The sequence below is a fragment of the Photinus pyralis genome, unplaced genomic scaffold (assembly GCF_008802855.1).
Source record: "Photinus pyralis isolate 1611_PpyrPB1 unplaced genomic scaffold, Ppyr1.3 Ppyr1.4_LG6, whole genome shotgun sequence".
Lineage (NCBI taxonomy): Eukaryota > Metazoa > Arthropoda > Insecta > Coleoptera > Lampyridae > Photinus > Photinus pyralis.
The window spans coordinates 25,325,734-25,348,555 of NW_022170663.1; the positions used below are offsets into that span (position 1 = coordinate 25,325,734).

At 39.1% G+C, this 22,822-nt stretch overlaps 3 protein-coding genes across 3 annotated transcripts; 2 read left to right on the forward strand and 1 right to left on the reverse strand.

The window, feature by feature from the left end:
* The first annotated feature begins 961 nt into the window (after positions 1-961).
* LOC116174024 (ATP-binding cassette sub-family E member 1) lies at positions 962-3,809 on the forward strand. The gene is made up of 9 exons (XM_031491801.1): positions 962-1,087; positions 1,239-1,455; positions 1,502-1,717; positions 1,761-1,968; positions 2,019-2,205; positions 2,253-2,659; positions 2,971-3,086; positions 3,134-3,330; positions 3,380-3,809. The coding sequence occupies exons 2-9, from the start codon at positions 1,243-1,245 to the stop codon at positions 3,660-3,662; spliced, it is 1,827 nt and encodes a 608-aa protein (XP_031347661.1). The 5' UTR covers positions 962-1,087; positions 1,239-1,242; the 3' UTR covers positions 3,663-3,809.
* An 852-nt stretch (positions 3,810-4,661) lies between these two features.
* On the forward strand, positions 4,662-22,051 carry LOC116173335 (DNA-directed RNA polymerase III subunit RPC1). The gene is made up of 21 exons (XM_031490725.1): positions 4,662-4,705; positions 4,753-4,888; positions 4,934-5,354; positions 5,403-5,556; positions 5,601-5,690; positions 5,968-6,145; positions 6,191-6,526; positions 6,574-6,810; positions 12,783-12,980; positions 13,026-13,414; positions 13,457-13,656; positions 14,759-14,872; positions 14,921-15,078; positions 15,126-15,234; positions 15,287-15,455; positions 19,898-20,173; positions 20,223-20,352; positions 20,403-20,521; positions 20,571-20,909; positions 20,954-21,122; positions 21,825-22,051. Exons 1-21 carry the CDS (start codon positions 4,662-4,664, stop codon positions 22,029-22,031), a joined length of 4,173 nt encoding a protein of 1,390 aa, XP_031346585.1. The 3' UTR covers positions 22,032-22,051.
* Positions 22,014-22,654, reverse strand: LOC116173336 (prefoldin subunit 1-like). The gene is made up of 3 exons (XM_031490726.1): positions 22,521-22,654; positions 22,360-22,472; positions 22,014-22,310 (listed from the first exon to the last, which is right to left on the reverse strand). Exons 1-3 carry the CDS (start codon positions 22,548-22,550, stop codon positions 22,082-22,084), a joined length of 372 nt encoding a protein of 123 aa, XP_031346586.1. The 5' UTR covers positions 22,551-22,654; the 3' UTR covers positions 22,014-22,081.
* Between the last annotated feature and the right edge of the window lie 168 nt (positions 22,655-22,822).

Below are 22,822 nucleotides of genomic sequence, written 5' to 3' on the forward strand. Positions count from 1 at the left end.
GCAGATTGTTGCCCGAAAGCGCCCGGGGGATTAAGACGAGGCACTTTTAGTCCTGTGGTATATATGTCGTAGGCATATTGTAAAATCAGTCATTTTATAATACGCCTAGGCAGTTTTATGTCGTAGGCATTTTGTAAAATCCGTCATTTCTAAATTGCGGAGTCATTTCGTGAAATGCTGACCTGTGGGGTTGGGGTAGTTTTCCTTCCCCTTCTAGATGCGTAAGGGATCGCTCTTGAAGAGGAAGGGAACCAATCGCTTACCTCTAGAAAGTACACTGCCCGCGTTTTATAAACTGCCTAGGCGTATTATAAAATGACTGATTTTACAAAATGCCTACGACATATACACTATTTTGTACTCAAGTAATCAGATACACTCACTGCATACATTCCCAACGGTGGCGGGTGCTGGAGGATTCCAGGGGGGCGGTACGGGTGCACACGAGTAAGTGGGCTCGTTGATTATGTGCATAAAGACTACAGAGCGATTGTCATGGCGTAAGTATGAACCTGAGAGTAGACAAATAGCCCAAATGTAACGGTTGTAATTGGTGTAATTTATCTGTTGAGCTACACAGAAGTATTATTTAAAAAATCTCTAGAGTTTTTTTTAATACTTTATTACAGATCCTTATTTTAATTTCCTTTACACAGATAGACGCGCTCATTTCATAGATTTCCAGCCCGTTTTAAAAGCCCTCTCGACCTCTTTTTTAGACCCGGGAATCTTAAGTGATAGAAACACTTAGTAGATACTTTCCTCATCTTTTAAACTCATTTTTAAATTACCTAAGATGTGATTGAAGCTTCCAATGCTTTTTGATGTGATCTATTTAAAAGCATTAAGTTGTTCTTTTCTACAAATAAATCAGCACTTATGTATCGTATTTAAAAACGGAAACGGACAGATTACGACTCCTCCTGTATGAATCAACCTATTCTGTGTAAACACGCCATTAGTTCTACTACAATCTTCAACAGAGTGCTCCAAAAATTGCTAAATTCGCGTCGTTCTCTTTACCCTCATGGACTTCCACATATGAGACGGTTTATTTATTATTTTTATGTGAAATAATCACATAAAGGTACGTAAAAATGTATTTAAAAGGCCTATACAACTTGCCCTATTTTTATATCGATACCAATTGCGAAATGTATCGTTTTATGTAATGATTAATGGTCGCAGTATGCTACTTTTAGGTTAAGAGGTTAAGACTGATGTAAACGTTTTTCTAGCAAAATGTCTCGTAAAAAGAACGTAGAAGAGACTGACAAGCTTACTAGAATTGCCATAGTCAATTCTGATAAATGTAAGCCGAAGCGTTGCCGACAAGAATGCAAGAAGTCATGTCCGGTCGTGCGAATGGGAAAGCTATGCATTGAAGTGGCCCCAAACAGTAAGATCGCGGCAATTTCGGAAGAGCTGTGCATTGGTTGTGGTATTTGTGTCAAGGTTGTACTTACTTTCGCTGCGCCCTGTTACAATTAAACTGTTGTAGAAATGCCCCTTTGAAGCTATAACAATTATCAACCTCCCCAGCAATTTGGAGCGAGACACAACTCATCGTTATGGCAAGAATTCTTTTAAACTGCATCGGTTACCCATCCCTCGACCGGGCGAAGTACTGGGGTTGGTAGGAACGAATGGTATTGGAAAATCGACCGCTTTAAAAATACTGGCGGGCAAACAGAAGCCGAATTTGGGCCGTTTCTCTGTAAGTTAAGTCGTTTATTATAATTTACTAAGATTTATTTAAGGATCCGCCAGATTGGACGGAGATTTTAGCCCATTTTCGCGGTTCAGAATTGCAAAACTACTTCACTAAAATATTGGAAGACGACCTGAAGGCTCTAATTAAACCTCAGTACGTAGATCAGATTCCTAGGGCAGTTAAGGGAACCGTTGGGCAGTTGTTAGATAAAAAGTCCGAAATGGATAATCAAGAGGAGATTTGTACAATGCTTGGTACATCGTCGATCGAGCATTTGCGGTTTGTTTAACAACTTTAATTGTAGACTTGAATGGGATAAGAGATCGGGACATTATCAATTTATCGGGCGGTGAGCTGCAACGTTTCGCCTGCGCAATGGTCTGCATTCAAAATGGAGACATTTTTATGTTTGACGAGCCCTCATCGTATCTAGATGTTAAACAGAGATTAAACGCTGCGCAAACCATCCGGTCTTTGCTCCATCCCGATAAGTAAATTAATTAATTGTTTTTCTGGTGATTTGATTGAGTTAATCTAGATTTATAATTGTCGTCGAGCACGACTTGAGCGTCTTGGATTACTTGTCGGATTTTATTTGTTGTCTTTACGGAGTGCCTGGAGCGTACGGAGTAGTTACTATGCCCTTTTCTGTACGAGAAGGTATTAACATTTTCTTGGACGGATTTGTGCCGACCGAAAATTTGCGGTTCCGCGACGAATCCTTGGTGTTCAAGGTGTCGGATTCCGCAACCGAGGAAGAAGTGAAACGTATGACTCATTACGAATATCCGGTTATGAGTAAAACAATGGGATCCTTCAAGTTGGAGGTGCAGAAGGGTCAGTTTTCCGATTCGGAAATTTTGGTGCTGCTCGGCGAGAATGGAACCGGAAAAACTACCTTTATTAGAATGCTAGCTGGTAACTTGGAAGCGGACAGTGGTTCTGGTAGGTTTTTTTTTGTGACTAATACTGAGGAATAATAATAGGCCACTTCCTTAATAAAAAGGTGAAAAATATTTAGGGTCCTACAGTTGCATTTTATTAAAATGAATGTCTCTCTGCAGAATTCATAATGGTATTAATGAAAATTGGCATTAATTACATACATTTTTAACTTGTGAAGTAGCGAGAAAAGGATTACATTGCAACTGAGTATGATGTGTTGCCTATATTCATTTGCAAGGGTACATGAAAACATTTTTTTTTTATTTGGTGTCTCTTATTTGTAACACATAATCAGTACTATATCGTTTTAGGTGAACTGCCCCAACTTCACATCAGTTATAAGCCGCAGAAGATCAGTCCGAAATCTCAGGGAATTGTCAGGCAGTTACTGCATGAAAAAATTCGTGACGCTTACATTCATCCACAGGTATCATCTCTTTGTGTGTAACTTGTTACTTTACGCTCAATCTTCAGTTTATTACGGACGTAATGAAACCTTTGAAAATTGAGGACATTATGGACCAGGAGGTGCAGAATTTATCCGGAGGAGAATTGCAACGTGTCGCGATGACTTTATGCCTTGGCAAACCGGCGGACGTCTACCTCGTCGATGAACCCAGTGCTTACCTCGACTCCGAGCAACGTTTGGTAGCCGCAAAGGTGATCAAGAGGTAACATTCGCGAATGCTACCCTTTCGAAGTTAACCGCTGTGCTTACAGATTCATATTGCACGCGAAGAAAACAGGTTTCGTGGTCGAGCACGACTTTATCATGGCAACTTACTTGGCTGATCGAGTTATCGTCTTTGAAGGACAACCGTCTGTTAGTACCATCGCTCATTCCCCCCAAACATTGTTGGCAGGAATGAACCGATTTTTGGAGCTGTTGGGAATTACATTTAGAAGAGATCCTAATAATTTTAGACCTAGAATTAATAAGCAGGAATCTGTTAAGGACGTCGAACAGAAAAGGGCTGGGCAGTATTTCTTTTTCGAGGATTAAGCATTTGTTTTTTTAATGGTCAATTGGAAACTTGTGTATGAAATACATTTTTGGAGTTTATATAAAATGCTTACTTTTAAGTGAAAATGTTAATTCCATAATAATGACATTTCTATTCGTTTAATAAAAATAATTTTTAAAAAATTGTCTCGTGTAGAAGCAATTAGGGTTGTTAGTTTTAAATAGTTCTTTGAAGAACAATAGGTGTTACTCATTTAAATGTTATAGAAAAGTGTCTCAAAAGCTGTAGAAGTTAGGAGTATTTGGAAAATTTCCGGAACAAAGGTTTTCTACAACAATTGTAGGCTCTAGACCTTCTATAGTAGAGTTTACGTAACTTTTTAGAGCAAGAATCTGTGACACCCTTTTCACCACATAAAAGGAGAACAGTAGGAATAAATTTCAGTATAGGGAGAGGTGATATTTTGTTTGTGTAGTGGAGGGTTGCTTGAAGATTAAAACAATAATCCTAGAGCTGATCCATACTGTTTCTTTTACGGATGATTATTCCCATTTTACTACTGTATACTGTGCAAGGATTTGGTAGAAGTAGAAGAGGCGAAGAGAATGCCGCAGTGTAAATTCCAGATGGTCGTTCTAGGTGCAGATGTTTCTGAGAATAAGAAGGCATCATGAAGCTCAACCAGCCGGGTTTCACTGCAGCAATTCTTCGTTGGTTTGGCATGCAAGCCGTCTACCACCCTGAGTGATGTATGCAAATTTGCAGTTGCAGAGGCTAAAGGAGGGTCTCGAGTTCAATAAGCCGTACCGAAAATTGATTGGCTGTTTGACATACCCATCATGAATAAGGAGTGGTTTAAGGGATCAATAATCACATTTGCTTTAGTGTGTAAAATAAAAAATCACGCACTGTGTATGTGCGGCACGTGAGACACCACTTTATTCGTTTTCGTTATGAAAATGGAAAAGTGGGGTTAAGAAAGGCGAAAATATTACCACGGTGTTTACTGTTTATTTTCCATTTTTAGACTATAAACCATGCCAAAGGAGCAGTACCGCGAAGCAGATGTCGCGAGAAAAATGTACGTAAAGTTTATCTGTTACAAAAAGTCATAAGTTGCAATTACAGCTCCCACGTTACCTTCGGGCTTGAAAGTCCCGAAAGCATGCAACAACAAGCTCACCTGCACGTTGTTGCAAAGAATCTATACAACCAAGACCAAAGCAGAACGCCCGTTCCGTATGGCGTACTCGATCAAAGAATGGTAAAACTTTTTTTACAACGTTGCATATAAGCAAATCGTTTCTAGGGCACAAATCAAAAAGATTCCCCTTGCCAAACTTGTGGAAAGAATTTAAACGACTGTGTTGGCCATTTTGGCTATTTAGACTTGGAACTTCCCGTATTTCACGTCGGTTACTTTCGCAATATAATTTCTATCTTACAATCGATTTGCAAGAGATGCGGTCACGTGCTGCTTGACGACGACGACAAGGTTCAATTCAGACGCCGTCTAACAAACCCCAATCTCAGTTACATGGTCAAGAAGGCGATTCGAAAGAAAGTGCTGGAGAAATGCAAGAAGATAAGCAAGTGCAAGCATTGCAAGGATATTAACGGCGTCGTTAAAAAGATGGCAGCTAGTAAGACAGCTGGCAGCGGTTCTGTGCTTAAGATCGTCCATGAAAAATACAGAGGAAAGAACGATAGCACTGTCAAGGAATTTATGGGTACGGCAATTCGGTAAACGGGTCTTATATTACTCTCGTTGCTTGCAGATGAGTTTAATAATGCCATTGAAATGAATGCAGAATTGGAATCGGTAATATCCACAGCTGCATTATCCCAGGTTTTAACGCCTATTGATGTTTTACAACTGTTTAAATGTATACCTGAGGCCGATATTCCACTTTTAGCAATGGATCCCAAAAGGTATTTACCCTCTTCCTTTGCAAAGTTTACCGATTGGTTTTTAGGGGACGGCCTAAAGATCTTATTCTATCGCGTATGTTGGTTCCTCCAGTCTGCATAAGACCGTCAGTTCTATCCGACTTAAAAGCAGGAACGTGAGTAGAAAATGCCTTAGATTTTCAAAATCATTGTGTCTCATGTTTGGGAGGAGCTCTAGGGGGTTTTCTAAGGTTCAAAAAGGTTTTATATGATATCAGACAAACCTTTGTAAGAAAGACCCACATTTTAAGACTTCCAAGGGCTTGCAGCTTTCTTGGGAGGCTCAAAATTGAACATTCCACGAAGACCTTTGAGAAAGGGTATTTTTTCCCAAAAAGTATTCTAAAGGCTTTTCAGGTTTTCCTAACAGAAAATTTTGATTTTATTTTTCAGAAATGAGGATGATTTGACCATGAAGCAGTCCGAAATCATTTTTATAAATGACGCCATTCAAAAGCATAAGTTGTCGGGCGCGTCGGTCAATATGTACCAAGAAGGTTGGGACTTTCTGCAGTTGCACACCGCGTTATACATCAACAGCGAGCTATCGGGAGTTCCTCTGGCGATGATGGCAAGCCCGTCTCATCCTTAATTAATTAATGACGTAGTTTTGCAGCCGAAAAAGCCCGGTCGTGGATTGGTGCAACGCCTCAAAGGTAAACAAGGAAGATTTCGTGGAAATCTGTCGGGTAAGCGTGTAGACTTTTCGTCTCGTACGGTCATTTCTCCCGATCCGAATCTCGAAATCGATCAAGTGGGAGTGCCTTGTCATATCGCGAAGATTTTGACTTTCCCCGAGCGCGTTATTCACGCGAATATGTACCTAATGCGGCAGTTAGTGATAAACGGGCCCGATACGTGGCCCGGTGCCAATTACGTGCAACAGAAGGGTTCCCAATTTAAGAAGTTTCTGAAGTACGGTAATCGGGAAAAGTTGGCACAGGAGCTGAAGGTAACTGCGCCAGCGTTTTGTTCGTTTTTTTGTAATTGCTGTTGTAGTTAGGCGACCTAGTGGAAAGACACTTGCGCAATGACGACGTCGTACTTTTCAATCGACAACCCAGTCTGCATAAGCTGTCAATCATGGCACATCGAGCAAAGATTCACAATCACCGCACGTTCAGATTTAACGAATGTGTTTGTAATCCATATAATGCAGATTTTGACGGTGATGAAATGAACTTACATTTACCACAAACCGAAGAGGCAAAAGCTGAGGCTCTAATATTAATGGGGGTGTGTAAATTAATATTTGAGGGGTGGACCACTTACCATATCACGTACACCGTAGTTACATTTCCAAAATTGTGTACCATTTTAAAAATTTCCCACAGATATCTCAATTTACAAAATGTTGTATACGATCACTATGGCATTTTTAGTGTACAGGGGTATTCCGCATATTTACACAACGCGTTTATTATAAGAGATAGAAAAAAACTTTACATGCAAAAGTAAAAGTATAAAAAAACAAATGAATATCGTAAAGATAGTAAAAATGCAAATTTGGTCAATTTTTAATGGAACGCCCTGTATATTTTTCAAAAACCGAATAGATCTCTTTCAGATGTCAAAAATATATATTATGTTGACATTTGCTTTAGCCGTATTTGAAGAAAGTTGGCCTAAGATATTTCCAGGGTAAAAACAAATTACCTATTGGGGCGTCACATAACAATGCGCGCCCACTATTCGCCATAAACACTGTGACGTCACGTATTACTGCGCGCGCATCGTTCTCTAGCACGTCAAGACCCAGTAGCGCTCTTTAGCCTACGCTTCCAAGTTATTTATTTAGCCTGGATAATTTTTACTCGTCAGCTTCCCTCAGCCTGAAGACCAAGCCCTCTGGGGCCAAGCAAATGCCGCCAGTGACCCTAAATTCGAGTGCGCGCCGTCGTAACGAGTGGTCGATCGCGATTATAAGTGTCAATTAAGAATAGAACTAATTTGTTAATATAAACCAAATCGTGAGGGTGAGTACCACCCTTACTTGCCGCCGCAATGCCAACTGCAATCTGTGGTGTTTGTCGGGTGGATCTTAATCGTACAGATAAAGTTATTCTTTGTGCTAGTTGGTGCCAAACTTACTTTCACACGAAGTGCGTTAAAGTCAGTGACGATGAAGTTAAATTTATTAACTCAAAAAAGAACTTTAATTGGTTCTGTGACCCCTGCGCTATCCACGAATCACACAGCCTCAGGAATATCTTGACTAACATCAACAAAGTGACGATGAACTGGGATAGAGTTATGGAAAGTCAGCACGAGAAACTGATGAACCACGAGAAGCTATTAAAGGATACTTTAGACCAGGTAAATACCCAAAATGTCAGCATCAGCAAGGATCTAGCGCAAGTTCTCCAAACTCAATCTGAAGTGAAGCTTACTTATGCGGACAAGTTGAAACAGAAAACCTATGACCCAGTTATCATTGTTAAGCCCAAGGACGCGAACCAACCCTCCAAGCAAACCTTCACCACCCTCAAAGAAAATATCGGATCCAATTACCCGAGAAGTTACCGGAATGAAAACTCTACGTAGAGGAACCATTGTTGTTGAATGTAAAAATAAAGAAGCTGCAGCCAAACTTAAGGAGGAAGCCGAAACGAAACTGGGATCCGACTACATTCTTTCCTTACCAAAACAGAAGATGCCGAAGATTAAAATCGTAGGCCTCAATGACAAGATCGGGAGTACCCAAATGAAGGAAATGATTCTCGCGCAGAATCAATTCCTCGACGAAGCCGCGTACATAAACGTCGTACACATAACGGAAGATAAAAGAAATCCTAACAGGTATTTGGCTTACGCTGAGGTTGACGGTAATAGTTACCGGAAAATTCTAAGTGAACAAAAGCTTAACATAGGATGGGACCGTTGCAGAATTTATGATGCTGTGACAACTAGAAGATGCTACAAATGCAATGGGTTCGGACATAAGGCAACTGACTGTAGCAAAACTACTACCTGCCCCAAATGTGCGGGAGACCATGACCTAGCGAGCTGTAAAGCTTCGGACGCGGAAATCAAATGCAGTAACTGTGCCAACGCCGTTGAGAAACTAAAAATGAAACTGGATGTACAGCACCCGGCCTGGAGTGTTGATTGCCCAGTCTACAAAAAACGACTCGATCAAGAAAGAAGCAGAATTGATTTTTTAGGCCATCCCCAACACTAATCAAGCAAGGAAATAGGTACGGATCAACGCTCTCAATCTATTATCAGAACGTAAGTGGAATGCGAACGAAAGCGCAATCTTTCAAAAATAAATTGGCAATTACAAATTACGACATTATTCTACTGACTGAGACCTGGTTAACGGAAAATTTTCATGACGCTGAGTATTTAAACAATCAATATGCGGTCTTTCGCAATGACCGTAATTACGAAGAAATGAAGTGCACCATGGGAGGCGGAGTTTTAATCGCAGTCAAGACCGATTTGAATGCTGAAAAATTGGAATTTCAAAGTGATCTAAATGAAATATGGGTCAAACTTAAAATTAATAATACTTCATACATTATTGGTGTTGTCTACTTTCAACCGAAATCTGGTATTGATAAGTACGTGAGTTTTACCAAAAGTTTAGAAACAATTGAAAACATGTTGCATTCATCGGAAGTGTTAATAGCAGGCGATTTTAACCTACCACAAATTGTTGACGCCACGTATAATTTCGAAAACGCGAGTGCTAAATGCAAAGTAATTAAAAATATAGCTTCGATGTACAACTTAAAACTCATTAATACGGTTAAACTTAAAAACTGCAATAATAGAACCCTTGACCTAATTTTAACTAACTTAAACGCGGAAATTAAATCTGCTGTCGACTCACTGGATAAAATTAATCCACTTCATCCTGCACTAGAAATAGTCTACAAAGTCCATAGACCAGCTAAGCGAATTACCAAATTAACCAACTTCAATTTCAAAAAAGCAGATTTTCTTAAAATGTACGTCCTTTTTCGCGATATCAATTGGAAGGAGTCTCTTATCCTGAAGAATTTCAAATCGGTAGATGATGCAGTAACTAGCTTTAATCAAACGGTAATGAACATTTTCGATGAATGTGTCCCCAAAGTTACAATTAGGAGTGCCAATAAGTATCCTAGCTGGTTTAATATAGACATTATTAAGAAAATCAAACAGAAAAATAAGTTTCGGTTACAGGGCCCATCGGAAGACTTCATTGAAGCCAGAAAAGAACTCAAAAGAATGATCCACATTGCTCATAAGAGGTACATTAATCAAATTGAAATGGATCTGCGGAAGAATTCCAATAAATTCTGGAACTACATCAAGTCGTTGAGGAAGAATAGTCAACTACTGGAGTTTTTGAGTACAAAGACACCTCGTTAACGGACGCCAGAAGCATTGCGGACGCCTTTGCATCCTTCTTCGAGTCAGTCTACACTATGGAGAGGAACGATGACCCGGAAGATGACGTGGAATCGGACCTGGTGCTATCCAAATTGCACTTGACTCAGTTACATGAATCCGAGATACTGGAAGCAATTAAAAAATTGAAACCGAGGTCGGCTATAGGCGAAGATGGAATCCCACCCTACATCGTGAAAGGATGTGCATCTTTATTGGTAACCCCCTTACAACATCTATTTAATTTAGCTTTGCAAACATGTACATTCCCTGAAGCTTGGAAATGCACCAGAATAACACCAATTCACAAAAGTGGAAGCCGAAAATTAGTTGAGAATTATCGCCCAATTGCAATTATACCAGCAATAGCGAAAATTTTCGAAAGAGTGATCTATACTAGACTTTATTCCCATCTCAGCAGTATAATTGCAGATCAGCAGCACGGTTTCACGCGGAACAGATCAACGATTACAAATTTAATGCAGTTTACGCATTTCTCAGCAGGAGCCTTGGATGAGAGAGCCCAGGTTGACTGTGTTTATACAGATTTTGCGAAGGCATTTGATACAGTATCCCATCAAGTCTTGCTCCGTAAACTTGTTTTAAATTGCGTAAGTAATCCGACCGTCAAATTCTTAAAATCATATTTATCTCTCCGTAAAACAAGAGTGAAATTCAATGGTGTGAATTCAGCCGAATTTTATCCCTCATCAGGCGTTCCCCAGGGAACACTTCTTGGTCCTTTTCTGTTTCTCTTATACATAAATGATTTACCGCGAGTGATAAAAAACTCGAAAGCACTACTATTTGCGGACGACCTAAAACTTTTTAATAAAGTCCAATCCCCAAGTGACTGTTTAAATATTCAAGAGGACATTAACTCAGTAATTAAGTGGTGTATCAAAAATAAACTAAAACTAAATATCAATAAGTGTAAAGTCCTTACTTTTACTAGATCGAAAAATCCCTTACTTTTTGACTATAAGATGAATGGAAAGGTCTTACTACGAGTCACCTCCGTTAAGGACCTGGGCGTGTTTTTCAATACCAACCTTAACTTTAACTTACACATTGAATACCTAACAAATGAGTGTTACAAACTTCTTGGTTTCGTTATCAGGCATACACTCAATTTCACGAATATACAGACAATGCTAACCTTATATAATGCGTTTATTAGATCCAAGCTTGAGTATGCTGCATGTATCTGGTCTCCTCAAACTCTCAAATACTCAGACATGATCGAAAAAGTGCAGAAAAAGTTCATCCGAGTAATGTTTTTTAGGTCAACCCAAAATTATCCACATTTGATCTCTTACGGTACCCAGCTTAATTACTTAAATAGTACTTTCGGCTTAGATATAACGAGGTTAGAAACCCGACGGTACATTGCCTCCACAATTTTTGTCTTCAAAATTTTACACAACTTGTTATACTCTTCCGAATTACTTCAAGAAATTAAGCTTAAGGTACCATTTGTTAAGCTAAGGCAAAATAATACTATTTTTGTAGTTAACAACACAACTTCCCCACTTATTAAGATCTTGATCGCTTTAAATAAGTTATCCTCAGTTAATGATATCGACTTTTTTCACGATCCCCTAAATTCAATAATAAATAAAATTAGATCCTAGTCCTAATATTTGTTCAGAGCCCCAGTGCCATGTAATTGGAATTTTTATTCTGTATGGTTTCTGGTTAAATAAATAAATAAATAAATAAATAAATAAATAAATAAAGAAACGTCGTGGAACATCATCCGAGAGTTCTTCAACCGACCAAATGTTCCTACATGCTTGAGCCCGCTACCGCCATCACCGGCCAGGGCGCACCAGATCATCCGCCGGGTGCACATTCCGATAACTGACATGTCAGTTCCCTACCATTACATCAATCCATCAATGGTGCATACTAACGACCCCAGAAGATACGCCGTTGCCGTTCGCCAGCAATACTGCCGAGTAAACAGCGCTCCATGTACATCTGTAAATATGTATGTATATTATATTGTAAATAAATAATTGCAACATCGCAACCAGCGCAAAAATATTAATAAATAAATAATAATGGTCATTTTGTTTTGTTATGGCAACTGTGATTTGGTCAAACAATTTGATAATATATTATAAATGCAAATATTAAAAAAAAGGCCAAAACAAATGTTAACATAAATTTTTGAAATCAGAAAGAAGAGATTATTCAATTTTTTTAAAATATACTGTGTGTTTTATTAAAAATGTGCATCTTTTTACTATGCGATATTCATTGGTTTTTTTACTTTACATTTTCTGACGATTTATGACAAACCCCACAACTTTTGTGTTTAAAGTTTTTTTTTTTTTTCTATCTCTTATAACCGAGGCACGTGGCGCAGTGGTCGCGCTCACCGATGCTATTCGGGAGGTTGTGGGTTCGAATCCCGCTGCCGATTGCTCTGTCTGGGGTTTTGTCAGGGGGTTTTCCTCAGACATACGTAGCTTCGCATAATGCTAGCATTATGTTGAAATCTACGAGGCAAATGCTGGAGCAGTACTCTCCCCCTCAGCACCCTAACTCCGTTCCTTCCGTTCCCATTTACCCATCCTTACAATCCCGTTCTCTGGCTGAAGAGGGCCAGGAAGCCCTGAGCAGCCCGCCTCCGGTATCCCTGTAGTCAGGGGTGCCGGAGGAATGAAACACGTTGGCCTTTTTCCTTATCTCTTATAAGAAATGCGCTACCCTGTACAATTGGTAAAAATTTCCGAGCATTTCCAAATTTCTAGCATTTTCAAAGTGGTGTACCCCGGTTAATACATTTGAAGGTCTAAATTACTAGAAACGACTTTTAGAATAAAAACAATTTGGTAACTCCAAGAAACGGGGAACTTCTCATAGCAGCCACCCAAGATTTCCTGACGGGCGCCTACATTCTAACCAAAAAGGATACGTTTCTCGATTTCGTACACGCGTCCCAACTGGCTGCGACAATTCTAGCAGGGGAGGACGCAAACCTCATCATCAATCTTCCACCTCCCGCCATTTTAAAGGTTTTTATCATATTACTCAATTGACGAGCACTAATCCACAGTTAGCCTAGACGTTTATGGACCGGCAAGCAAATTTTTGGCATCATACTGAAGCCCAACAGGGAAAGTACGATAAAAGCGAACCTGGAGGCGAAAGGCAAGGCCTACACGAAGGACAAGGAGCTGTGCGTTAAGGACTCGTACGTGTTGATCCGTAATTCGGAGCTACTCGCCGGCACGCTCGACAAAGGTCACTTAGGTTCGGGCGGAAAAGGTAGCAATATATTTTACGTGATCCTGAGGGACTTCGGGCAGGCGTTTGCGATTAAATCGATGTGGCGGTTGGGTAAATTGGCTTCCTATCTCTTGATGAATAGCGGATTTTCGATTGGTATTGGCGACGTCACGCCCGGGGAGAACTTAATTCGTAAAAAGAACGCCTTACTGGATGGAGGGTAAGATGTGTTGTGTAGCGAACGGTACTCACTTGTGGTTAGGTATTCCAAGTGCGATGAGTACATTAAAGCCATGGCCGAAGGCAAGCTGCCTTGTCAACCGGGATGTAGTGAGGAAGAGACGTTGGAAGCTGTCATTTTAAAAGAACTATCCGTTATTCGTGAACACGCGGGACAGGCTTGCGTATCCGAGTTGCATCCTACAAACAGTCCGTTAATTATGGCATTGTCTGGATCGAAAGGTAACGTTTGACAGATTCAGTTCATTAAAAATTAAAAAGTGAGGACGATGGTTCCTCCGTCACATCCGCTTGTGCGCTGATGACTAATCTTTCATGGCGCCTCGATGTCTATTGAAATTTCTGGAATGTTTGCCACTTGCCAGAGCTGGGCAGAATACTTTCAAAAAGTATTTTAGCTCCAAGATTGGGCTGCTAGTTCAAAAGTTACAGCCCTTTGAATTTTCTTTCGAAATTGGTTTCTAGTCTATAACTTTTGATTGAGAAGTCTGATCGAAAAAGTACGAATTGTTTTGGATTCTACGCACCAAAATTAATAAGAAAAAGTGTTTTCCCGAGAAATTTTGGTGTAGTCGATTTTTGGTAAAAAAGGAAGGTTATACACTGCCTTTTTTTGAGGCCCGCAAAAAAAATTGTCTCAGATCGACCCGGAAAAAAATTTTCTTATAGAATGTGGCCTGTAGAATCCATAATTTCAAACAGTTTGAAGATTGGGCTACTACTTCAAAAGTTACAGCCCTTTGAATTTTCTTTCGAAGTTGGTTTCTAGTCTATAACTTTTGATTGAGAAGTCTGATCGAAAAAGTACGAATTGTTTTGGATTCTACGGACCAAAATTAATAAGAAAAAGTGTTTTTCCGAGAAATTTTGGTGCAGTCGTTTTTTGGGAAAAAGGAAGGTAATACACTGCCTTTTTTTTGCCCCGGAAAAAAAATTGTCTCAGAACGACCCGGAAAAAAAATTTTCTTATAGAACGTGGCCTGTAGAATCCATAATTTCAAACAATTCCAAGATTGGGCTACTAGTTCAAAAGTTACAGCCCTTTGAATTTTTTTTGGAAATTGCTTTCTAGTCTATAGCTCTTGATTGAGAAGTCTCATCGAAAAAGTACGAATTGTTTTGGATTCTACGCACCAAAATTAACAAGAAAAAGTGTTTTCCCGAGAAATTTTAGTGCAGTCGATTTTTGGTAAAAAACTGCTTCCATAAAAGTATTTAATTACAAAGTATTTGAATACTTTAAAGGATTTGAATACTAAAAAGTATTTACAAAATGGAATACTGCCCAGCTCTGCCACTTGCCTAATAAAGGGTTCAATTTTAGGTTCATTTATCAACATTTCCCAGATGATAGCGTGCGTAGGGCAGCAAGCGTTAAACGGCAAACGCGTGCCCAACGGATTTAACGATCGATCTTTGCCGCACTTCGAACACAACTGTAAGTATCGGGGCGTTTCCGTTTGCCACTTTAACCGGCGCCTTACAGCGAAGACCCCTGCGGCGAAGGGCTTTGTCGAGAATAGCTTCTATTCGGGCTTAACGCCGACCGAGTTTTTCTTTCACACCATGGGCGGCAGAGAGGGGCTGGTGGATACCGCCGTTAAAACTGCAGAGACCGGCTACATGCAGCGACGTTTAGTTAAGGTAAATTGGACGCGAGCAAACGGTGGAAATTAATTTTGTACGTTTAGTCACTAGAAGACTTGGTGGTGCATTACGACGGGTCGGTGCGTAACGCCGAAGGCGATATCATTCAGATTTCGTACGGATGTGACGGCTTAGATCCCTCTTGTATGGAAGGTAATTGCTAAGTCTGGCGGTAGTGTGTTTGTGTAAACCGTTTTTGAAATAGGAAAAGATTGTCCGGTGGATTTCGATCGTGTCTTGGCCCACATACGCGCGAAGTGTCCTTATAGGGACGAAATTGCTTTAGATGCTGATCAAATTCGTCGAGCAACAAAGGCGTTTTTAGCAACAAACTCTTTGAACGAGTGCAGTGAAGACTTTAAGAGCGAGTTAAGGTACGTAGATTCTTGTGATGTGAAAACCAATACTGGTACTGTCATGTTGTTTTATTAGAGAAGCATAATTATGTAGAAAGTGTATGCGGTAGCGGGTGCTCCAAAGGAACTCAAGAGTTCGAATTCTTCCTTGTGTGTTTTACTCAATTGGAGCCATGCGCTTCGTCAATTTCAGTCGCCTGTTAGGTTTATAGGCCCGGAATCCATCTGACAGCATTATTCATGCTGACACGGGTGGTAAAACTGAAATGGATGCGTGTCCGCTCATTCCATTGTTTCTTCAGCCATGAGTAGTTGGGTTAAGTGTGTCGTCATGCGACACCGTGGCAGGTTGATGGCGGGACATAAGGAAATTACTTGGGAAAATTTTCGGCAATTCCTGCTTCCCATTTCAACCTAAAGAAAAATTAAAAACACCCTCGGAGAGATAATTAAATTAGATGTCACCAAAAAAGCGTGCCTAACCGATTTTTTAAAAGGATAAAAGTTAAATAAATAAATCTAAAAAGGTAGTAAAAAATTGGTTGGCCATGATTTACCTACAGCATTTGTCACCTAATTCTTTGATTTAACTGTCATCTCTAATAAACACGCCAACTAGAATAATAATTACAGTACAGAAAAAAAGGTCTTTATTGTAAAATCGTTTTGTACTGGGAATAATACACGGCGAAGTTCGTGATTTATTTTCAGTCAAGTTTGATGACAGGTCAATCTTTTACAGTATAATTATTATATCCAAAATATTTAACTATATTATTTATAATAGAATATTGAACTTTGTAAAAGAATCTCAAATATTACCAGAAGATCAGTGTGGTTTTAGAAGAGGAAGGGACTGTCAAGACAATATTTTTATACTTAATGCAATTATTTTTAATAATATTCGTTTAAAAAAGCAAAGGATGTACGTTCTATTTGTAGATTTCAAAAAGGCATTTGATTCAATTCAACACGATCTTTTATGGTAAAACGGGAATAAGTGCTAAACTCATAAGATTAATAAAAGGTTTTTACTCTAAAGCGACATTGCAGATCGAGCAAGAGGGGCGTCAATCAGAGGCAATTAATATCACCAAAGGTGTGCTACAGGGTGATGTTCTAAGTCCCTTACTCTTTTCTTTCTTCACAGCAGACATGGAAGCGTTTTTGAAAAATTAAGGAGTAAGTGGAGCTCCTTTAGATGCCGGAACTGATATAACGCTTTTAATGTACGCTGATGATTTGGTCATATTTGCTAAGTCTGCGCCAAACATGAGAAAAGCATTACGGGCACTAGAAAGTTACCGTTCTGTTAACAGCCTAACTGTTGACGTGGATAAAACAAAAATTATTGTATTTCGGTACACACAAATCAAAAAGTTCATAGAGAGCATTCGCGAAGATTAGGTACCTTAACCTAGAATGGGTAGATAACAATTACATTTTAGACACCCTTGATAAATACACTAACAAAAACTAACGATGATTGGGATAAAGTACTTTTGAGTGTATATTGTAACACTCTGAAACAAAACCCTCTCGCAAACACATCAGACTCCATCATAAGATTGCCGATTCCCTTGAAACATAAAAGAATCTTAATGCAAATTAAAACTCACAATAAAGATATGGTAGTAATGTACAGGGTGGCCAATTAAGAATGCGAGGTATTGTATCTGAGAATCTATCCATCGTAGAGGCTTGCGGTAAAAAAATTTATTACTGAAACGGCCACGAGCAAAACCTGGAAAATATTTTTAAGTTTCTGAAATGGCCGCTAGAGGGCGTAACTGCAATCTGGAAGCTAAAAAAGTGATGTTTCTGTGAATTCCGCTATATTAACCTAGCAAAAAAATGTCCGGTCTTTGAAGTTGACGATAATCTGAACAATTTTTGTTTGACAATTTTTCCTGTATCTCTAAAAATGCAGTGGTGGGGGGTATTCAAAGGTTTCTGTAAAGAACACCCTGTATCTTCGAAATAGCTGAGCCGATTTAAACAAAGTCGGGTTAGTTCAAAAGAGCCTTCACCTACAAATATTATACTATTTGAAGTTTTGTTAGTTTCACATATCACCGCTTGAGCGCTTTTTTCGACATTTCGACAGAAATGGTTAATTTTTTCAAAAAAATTAAATGCATTGGTCCGATTTTTTTTTTCATGAAAAAGTTGTTAAATGATGCCTAAACAAGTTCGCAAAAACAGCATCTCGATATCTAGAGGCATTTCCTTTTTTAAATCGATGCACCTTAGGACCACAAATTATATAATAAAAATAATTCCGGAAAAATTAGCTTAAAAAAAATAAAATTTTGAGAGTACAAAATTATCTTTGGCCTAAATTTTAGGTTAGGAACAAGATATCGAGATGCGGTTTTCGCGAGCTTGTTTAGACATCATTTAGCTACTTTTTTATGAAAAAAAATCAAACCAACGCATTTAATTTTTTTGAGAAAATTAACCATTTTTGTCGGAATGTCTAAAAAAACCCTCAAGCGGCGATATGTGAAACTAACAAAACCTCAAATATTATAATATTTGTAGCCGAAGAATAACTCTTTTCAATTAACCCGAGTTTGTTAAAATCGGCTCAATCGTTTCGAAGATACAGGGTGTTCTTTACGGAAACCTTTGAATACCCCCCACCACTTCATTTTTAGAGATACAGGAAAAATTGTCAAACAAAAATTGTTCAGATTATCGTCAACTTCAAAGACCGGACATTTTTTTGTTAGGTTAATATAGCGAAATTCACAGATTCCAGATTGCAGTTACGCCCCTAGCGGCCGTTGCAGAAACTTAAAAATATTTTCCAGGTTTTTCTTGTGGCCGTTTTAGTAATAAATTTTTTTACCGCAAGCCTCTACGATGGACAGGTTCCCAGATACAGTACCTCGCATTCTTATTTGGCCACCCTGTACGTCAATAAAATCAACTATAAAATAAAACTCACAGATATATGTACTACATGCAACACACATCAATGCGAAACTCTCCAACATTTCTTCTTTGAGTGCCCACTATACCAACCTCTCAGAAAAGAGCTTGTTACTATTTTTCCAGATCGTGTTATATTTACAATATTACAAAATTTAAACAGAAACAATTTTTCTGATGGAGACTATGAAGTTGAGATCATTTCTGTTGAATGAGTGACAGAATATCAATAATTACAAAAGTAAATAAATTAAGAAATTTGCTCTCTTTCGTATGGAGTACCTACAGCCGAAGAATAGATATTGATTTTGCTATACCTTTTTTTTTATGTTGTGCTTTTCTTTTAAATTCGAATGTTATGTTTGATGGTTTTCTTTTTCTTGCTAGTGAAGATTAATTTGTTCATGATATAAATGTCAACGGAACAATAAAGATTATTATTATTATTATTATCCGATGGATATTTTAATTATCTATCCGATAATGTTTTTATTTTTCCTGTAAGTTAAAATGGCGAGCAGGAATTGCCGAAAATGTATTTTCCTCCCTATGTTCCGTTGCCAACCTCCCACACTGTATATTTGTCATAGTGTGTCCAAATAAAGTCATTATTATTATTTATTATTATGATGTGTGATGCGCTGGCGTCGTCGATGGAGGTTGCTGTTGCAAATTTCTTAGAGCGGATTGGGTGGAGAGTTGAAAGTTATTGGTGGGGGCGCGGTTAAATTAGGTGAGTGCAACGTGTTATAATAATAATATTTTTTCACTACTAGCGTCTGATGACATGATTATTAACCTTTTTTCCACTTGTAAAGTAGGCTTTCTCGGCATTTGTTCAAAGTGGTTAATAATTTTTTATTATTAACTAGTAGTCAATAATGAGAACTGTCACGCTGTCACTTTTAGAAAACACAACCCGAAATTTCGCTCAATGAACGTTTAGACAAGTTCTCTAAAACGAATAATTGCCACCATTCGCAATTTCCAGAGAAATTACATACCTAAAATTATCACATTTTGAAAAAATTCGAACGAAATTACTCTTTGAAAAATCTCAATGACAGAACAAAATACGGCCTATTTGACTTGTACTTCCACGTACTTGATTGACGTGTTAAATTAATAAACAAAAATTCTGTCCAACCGTTAACTCTCTTATCAATATAATATGTTAATTTAGAGGATTTCAAGTGCTAGTAGTGAAAAAAATAGTATATATACCACGGTAGAGAAGTCTCTTATTGCCTTCGCACCTTACACCCCTCGGCGCAAGCGCCTCGAGATGTAATCTTGGTGCTCAGGCAATAATACTGGACTTCTCTACCTTGATATATAATGTACTATTAATTGCCCAACAGAACAAAAAATTATCCCAATTACAGGACAATGGTGTGTAATACGTCGTGTTGGTCGGTGGCTATTGTTGAGTAGTTGTGAGAGCGCCTTTCTTTTCCTTTTTTAGATTTTTAGATCTTTGCGATATAACTATAAATTGTGTAAAACGCGCCATTTTCTTTCAGTAAATTCATGGAGGCGATAGCCTGTAAGCTGGAGAGGATCTGCGAAAAGTTCGGAAACGGCGCCGCCGTAAAGGAAATCGAGAGACTCACCTGCAGTCAGCTTGTCACGTTCCTCGAGACCTGCGGCCAAAAATTCGCGAGATCCGTGATCGAACCGGGCACCGCCGTGGGCGCGTTGGCCGCGCAAAGTATCGGCGAACCCGGCACCCAGATGACGCTGAAAACTTTCCATTTTGCCGGCGTCGCCAGTATGAACATTACGCAGGGCGTTCCAAGGTGAGATTATATGCGGTGGATGGGTAGGTATACTGTAAGCTTTTTGCAGAATAAAGGAAATCATTAACGCGTCCAAAAGCATTAGTACTCCTATAATTAGAGCGTCTTTAGTCGACCCACACAATCCTGAATTCGCAAGGCGAGTAAAAGGAAGAGTGGAACGAACAAGGTTAGGCGAGGTATGGGAACCTTCCAGTGTAGATATTTGTTCCACTTTTGGTCTTTGTAGATCACATCGTACATCGATGATGTGTATATGAAAAGTGACTGTTTTCTGATGATAAAAATAGATTGTGAAAGGATTAATCTGCTGCAACTGGAAGTGAATACAGAAACAATTCGTTACAGGTACCTACACTTTTAGTACGATAACTTTTCTCTATTACCCCCATTGCAGTTTGTGCACGTCTCGATTAAAGTTGAAACCAAATGATGTGGAGGTAGTGTCCGATACTGTAATCCTCGTGCGAGCAAATCATTCGAAACATTCGCAGAGACTCAATTTTGCACTGCAAGAGTTGAAACAGGTCATCCCCGACGTTGTAATAAAGGGTCTACCAACTGTTAACAGAGCGGTAATAGCTAGAGAAGACAAACAGGGCGTTTCCCACTACAATCTCTGTGTGGAGGGTGACAATCTGCGAGAGGTAATGGCGACATACGGTGTAGACGGCCACAGGACCATTTCGAATAATATAATCGAAGTGTTCCACACTTTGGGAATAGAAGCGGCGAGGTAAAGTGTGCTTACTTCGGCGTTTGGTGATTTTCATTCTTTAGGCAAACCATTATGCACGAAATCAAAATGGTAATGGAAAATCACGGAATGAGCGTCGATTATCGGCACATAATGCTACTCGCCGCGCAGATGACGCATACGGGCGAGGTTTTGGGGATCACTCGTGACGGATTGGCGAAAATGAAGCAGTCGGTTTTCAACTTGGCCTCGGTAATCCACCTTTCCTAGCTAAATTGCCATCCAAAGTGAAAAAGACATATCTCTTTTAGTACATTTGCATGAATTAGTAGCTAGACCTAGGATTGCATGTGTTTTCGTGTCCTGACCAAAAGCTCTCGGAATTCCAATAATTTGTGAGGGAGATTCACGGAATATTTCTTTCCTGTATGTATACCTGTGTCTGCTGGGGAGTATTGCATAACCCCCAGACCCCTCGGACTTGACCTCCTGAATTGTTAAACTTTCAGCACTCTTGTGATCATTTTCAAAGAAGGCTCTGGAACATTCCCTGTTGCTGTGTTGTTTTCCAAAACATTTAAAAAAAGAGTAAAGATTCCATGGCCTCCTTGAAAAATAACCACAAGAATACTAATGTTCTAAAAATTTGAGGGGATGTGTAACACGAGGCCCAGCCACACACAGGTATATTCCAAGAAAGAAGAGATCTCGGAATTTCAACATAAATTCTTGTGGGAAATTCATGAAATATCTCTTTCCTGGTATCAAATACCATCCAGCCCCACACAGATAAATGAATTAAAGTTTGGGGGCTACAACGAAATACTTTAAACTATTTTAAAAAGGAAAAAGTGGATAAAAACAGCTTCAGATATTCATTCAAATTTTCTCATAAATGAAATGTCTTTTTTGCCTAGGACTTCAGTAAATACAGCAGCTAATAAAATGTTTCAGTTTGAGAAAACCGCCGATCACCTCTTCGATGCAGCGTATTACGGACAAACGGATAAAATAAATGGCGTTTCAGAAAACATCATAATGGGAATGCCCGCCGCTATCGGTACTGGTATATTTAAACTACTACACAAGCCGCTGTACTCCGACGAAAAACCCGCAGCACTGCCCCTACTATTCGAAACGGCATTAGAATCACAAGCTTAACACTTTAATTTAATAGTAAATAGCATTATTGTAATTTTAATACAAATAAATCATTCGAGCGCGTCTTTTCTCTGTTGCACCATCTCTCGCAGGTTATTCTCTGAATCTTTCAAACTCCTCTCGAGGTATGCTTTATTGTTTTCTAAAGTTTTAATCTTCTCCTCTGCCGTTGCCTGTTTCTTTTTGAGATTCTCCTTGATCTCGCTTAACGGCGACAGCATAAACATACGACCTATACTGTCGTAGGTATTTGTGCTGGAATTCAAATTCGAAATCTCTCTAAAACAGCAAACTGTTAAGATTGACAAAATTGGAATACACTCGAGACCTTTCCGTAAGTGCGGCGTGCTGTTTGTTCCGCTTTAAATTCTCGATTTGAATGTCGGACAGTTTTAATTGTTGGGCGGTTTCGATGGCCTTCTGTTGCAGCTCTGTAAAGGCCTAAGGTTAATGTAAGCGTTTTGTACGTTTTTATCTTGGTTTACGTACCTTTTTGAGCTCTAAATCGACTTTTGCCATTATGTTTTCTTTGAAGCAGAAATACCTTAAAAGGTTAGGGGACCTTGAAAAGAAAATTGGTACCAATTACAATAAAAAAGACCCTGTGATCAGGTATACCAACTATGTGCCTAATATATTTAAAATTAATGGCGGAACAACCCCCTTAACCATTTTTTTTACAATATCGTCTCCACTCCCCAAGGTGAATCGTCTCTTTCCACAATTTTCCAAGAAAAATGATCTCCACAGCACCCCCTACTCTTTGGTAACCCGGGGGTTCTGTGTGCTAC

Bases quoted from the DNA above. Each gene is read 5' to 3' on its own strand.
- LOC116173335 (XM_031490725.1), top strand. From the start codon at position 4,662: ATGCCAAAGGAGCAGTACCGCGAAGCAGATGTCGCGAGAAAAAT. The intron at 5,691-5,967 runs GTGAGTAGAAAA...TTTATTTTTCAG, and splicing joins TCCGACTTAAAAGCAGGAAC to AAATGAGGATGATTTGACCA. The intron at 20,174-20,222 runs GTGAGATTATAT...AGCTTTTTGCAG, and splicing joins ATTACGCAGGGCGTTCCAAG to AATAAAGGAAATCATTAACG.
- LOC116174024 (XM_031491801.1), top strand. From the start codon at position 1,243: ATGTCTCGTAAAAAGAACGTAGAAGAGACTGACAAGCTTACTAGAATT. The intron at 2,206-2,252 runs GTAAATTAATTA...GAGTTAATCTAG, and splicing joins TCTTTGCTCCATCCCGATAA to ATTTATAATTGTCGTCGAGC. The intron at 3,331-3,379 runs GTAACATTCGCG...CTGTGCTTACAG, and splicing joins GCCGCAAAGGTGATCAAGAG to ATTCATATTGCACGCGAAGA.
- LOC116173336 (XM_031490726.1), bottom strand. From the start codon at position 22,550: ATGGCAAAAGTCGATTTAGAGCTCAAAAAG. The intron at 22,473-22,520 runs GTACGTAAACCA...CATTAACCTTAG, and splicing joins TCGATTTAGAGCTCAAAAAG to GCCTTTACAGAGCTGCAACA. The intron at 22,311-22,359 runs GTCTCGAGTGTA...TTGCTGTTTTAG, and splicing joins CACGCCGCACTTACGGAAAG to AGAGATTTCGAATTTGAATT.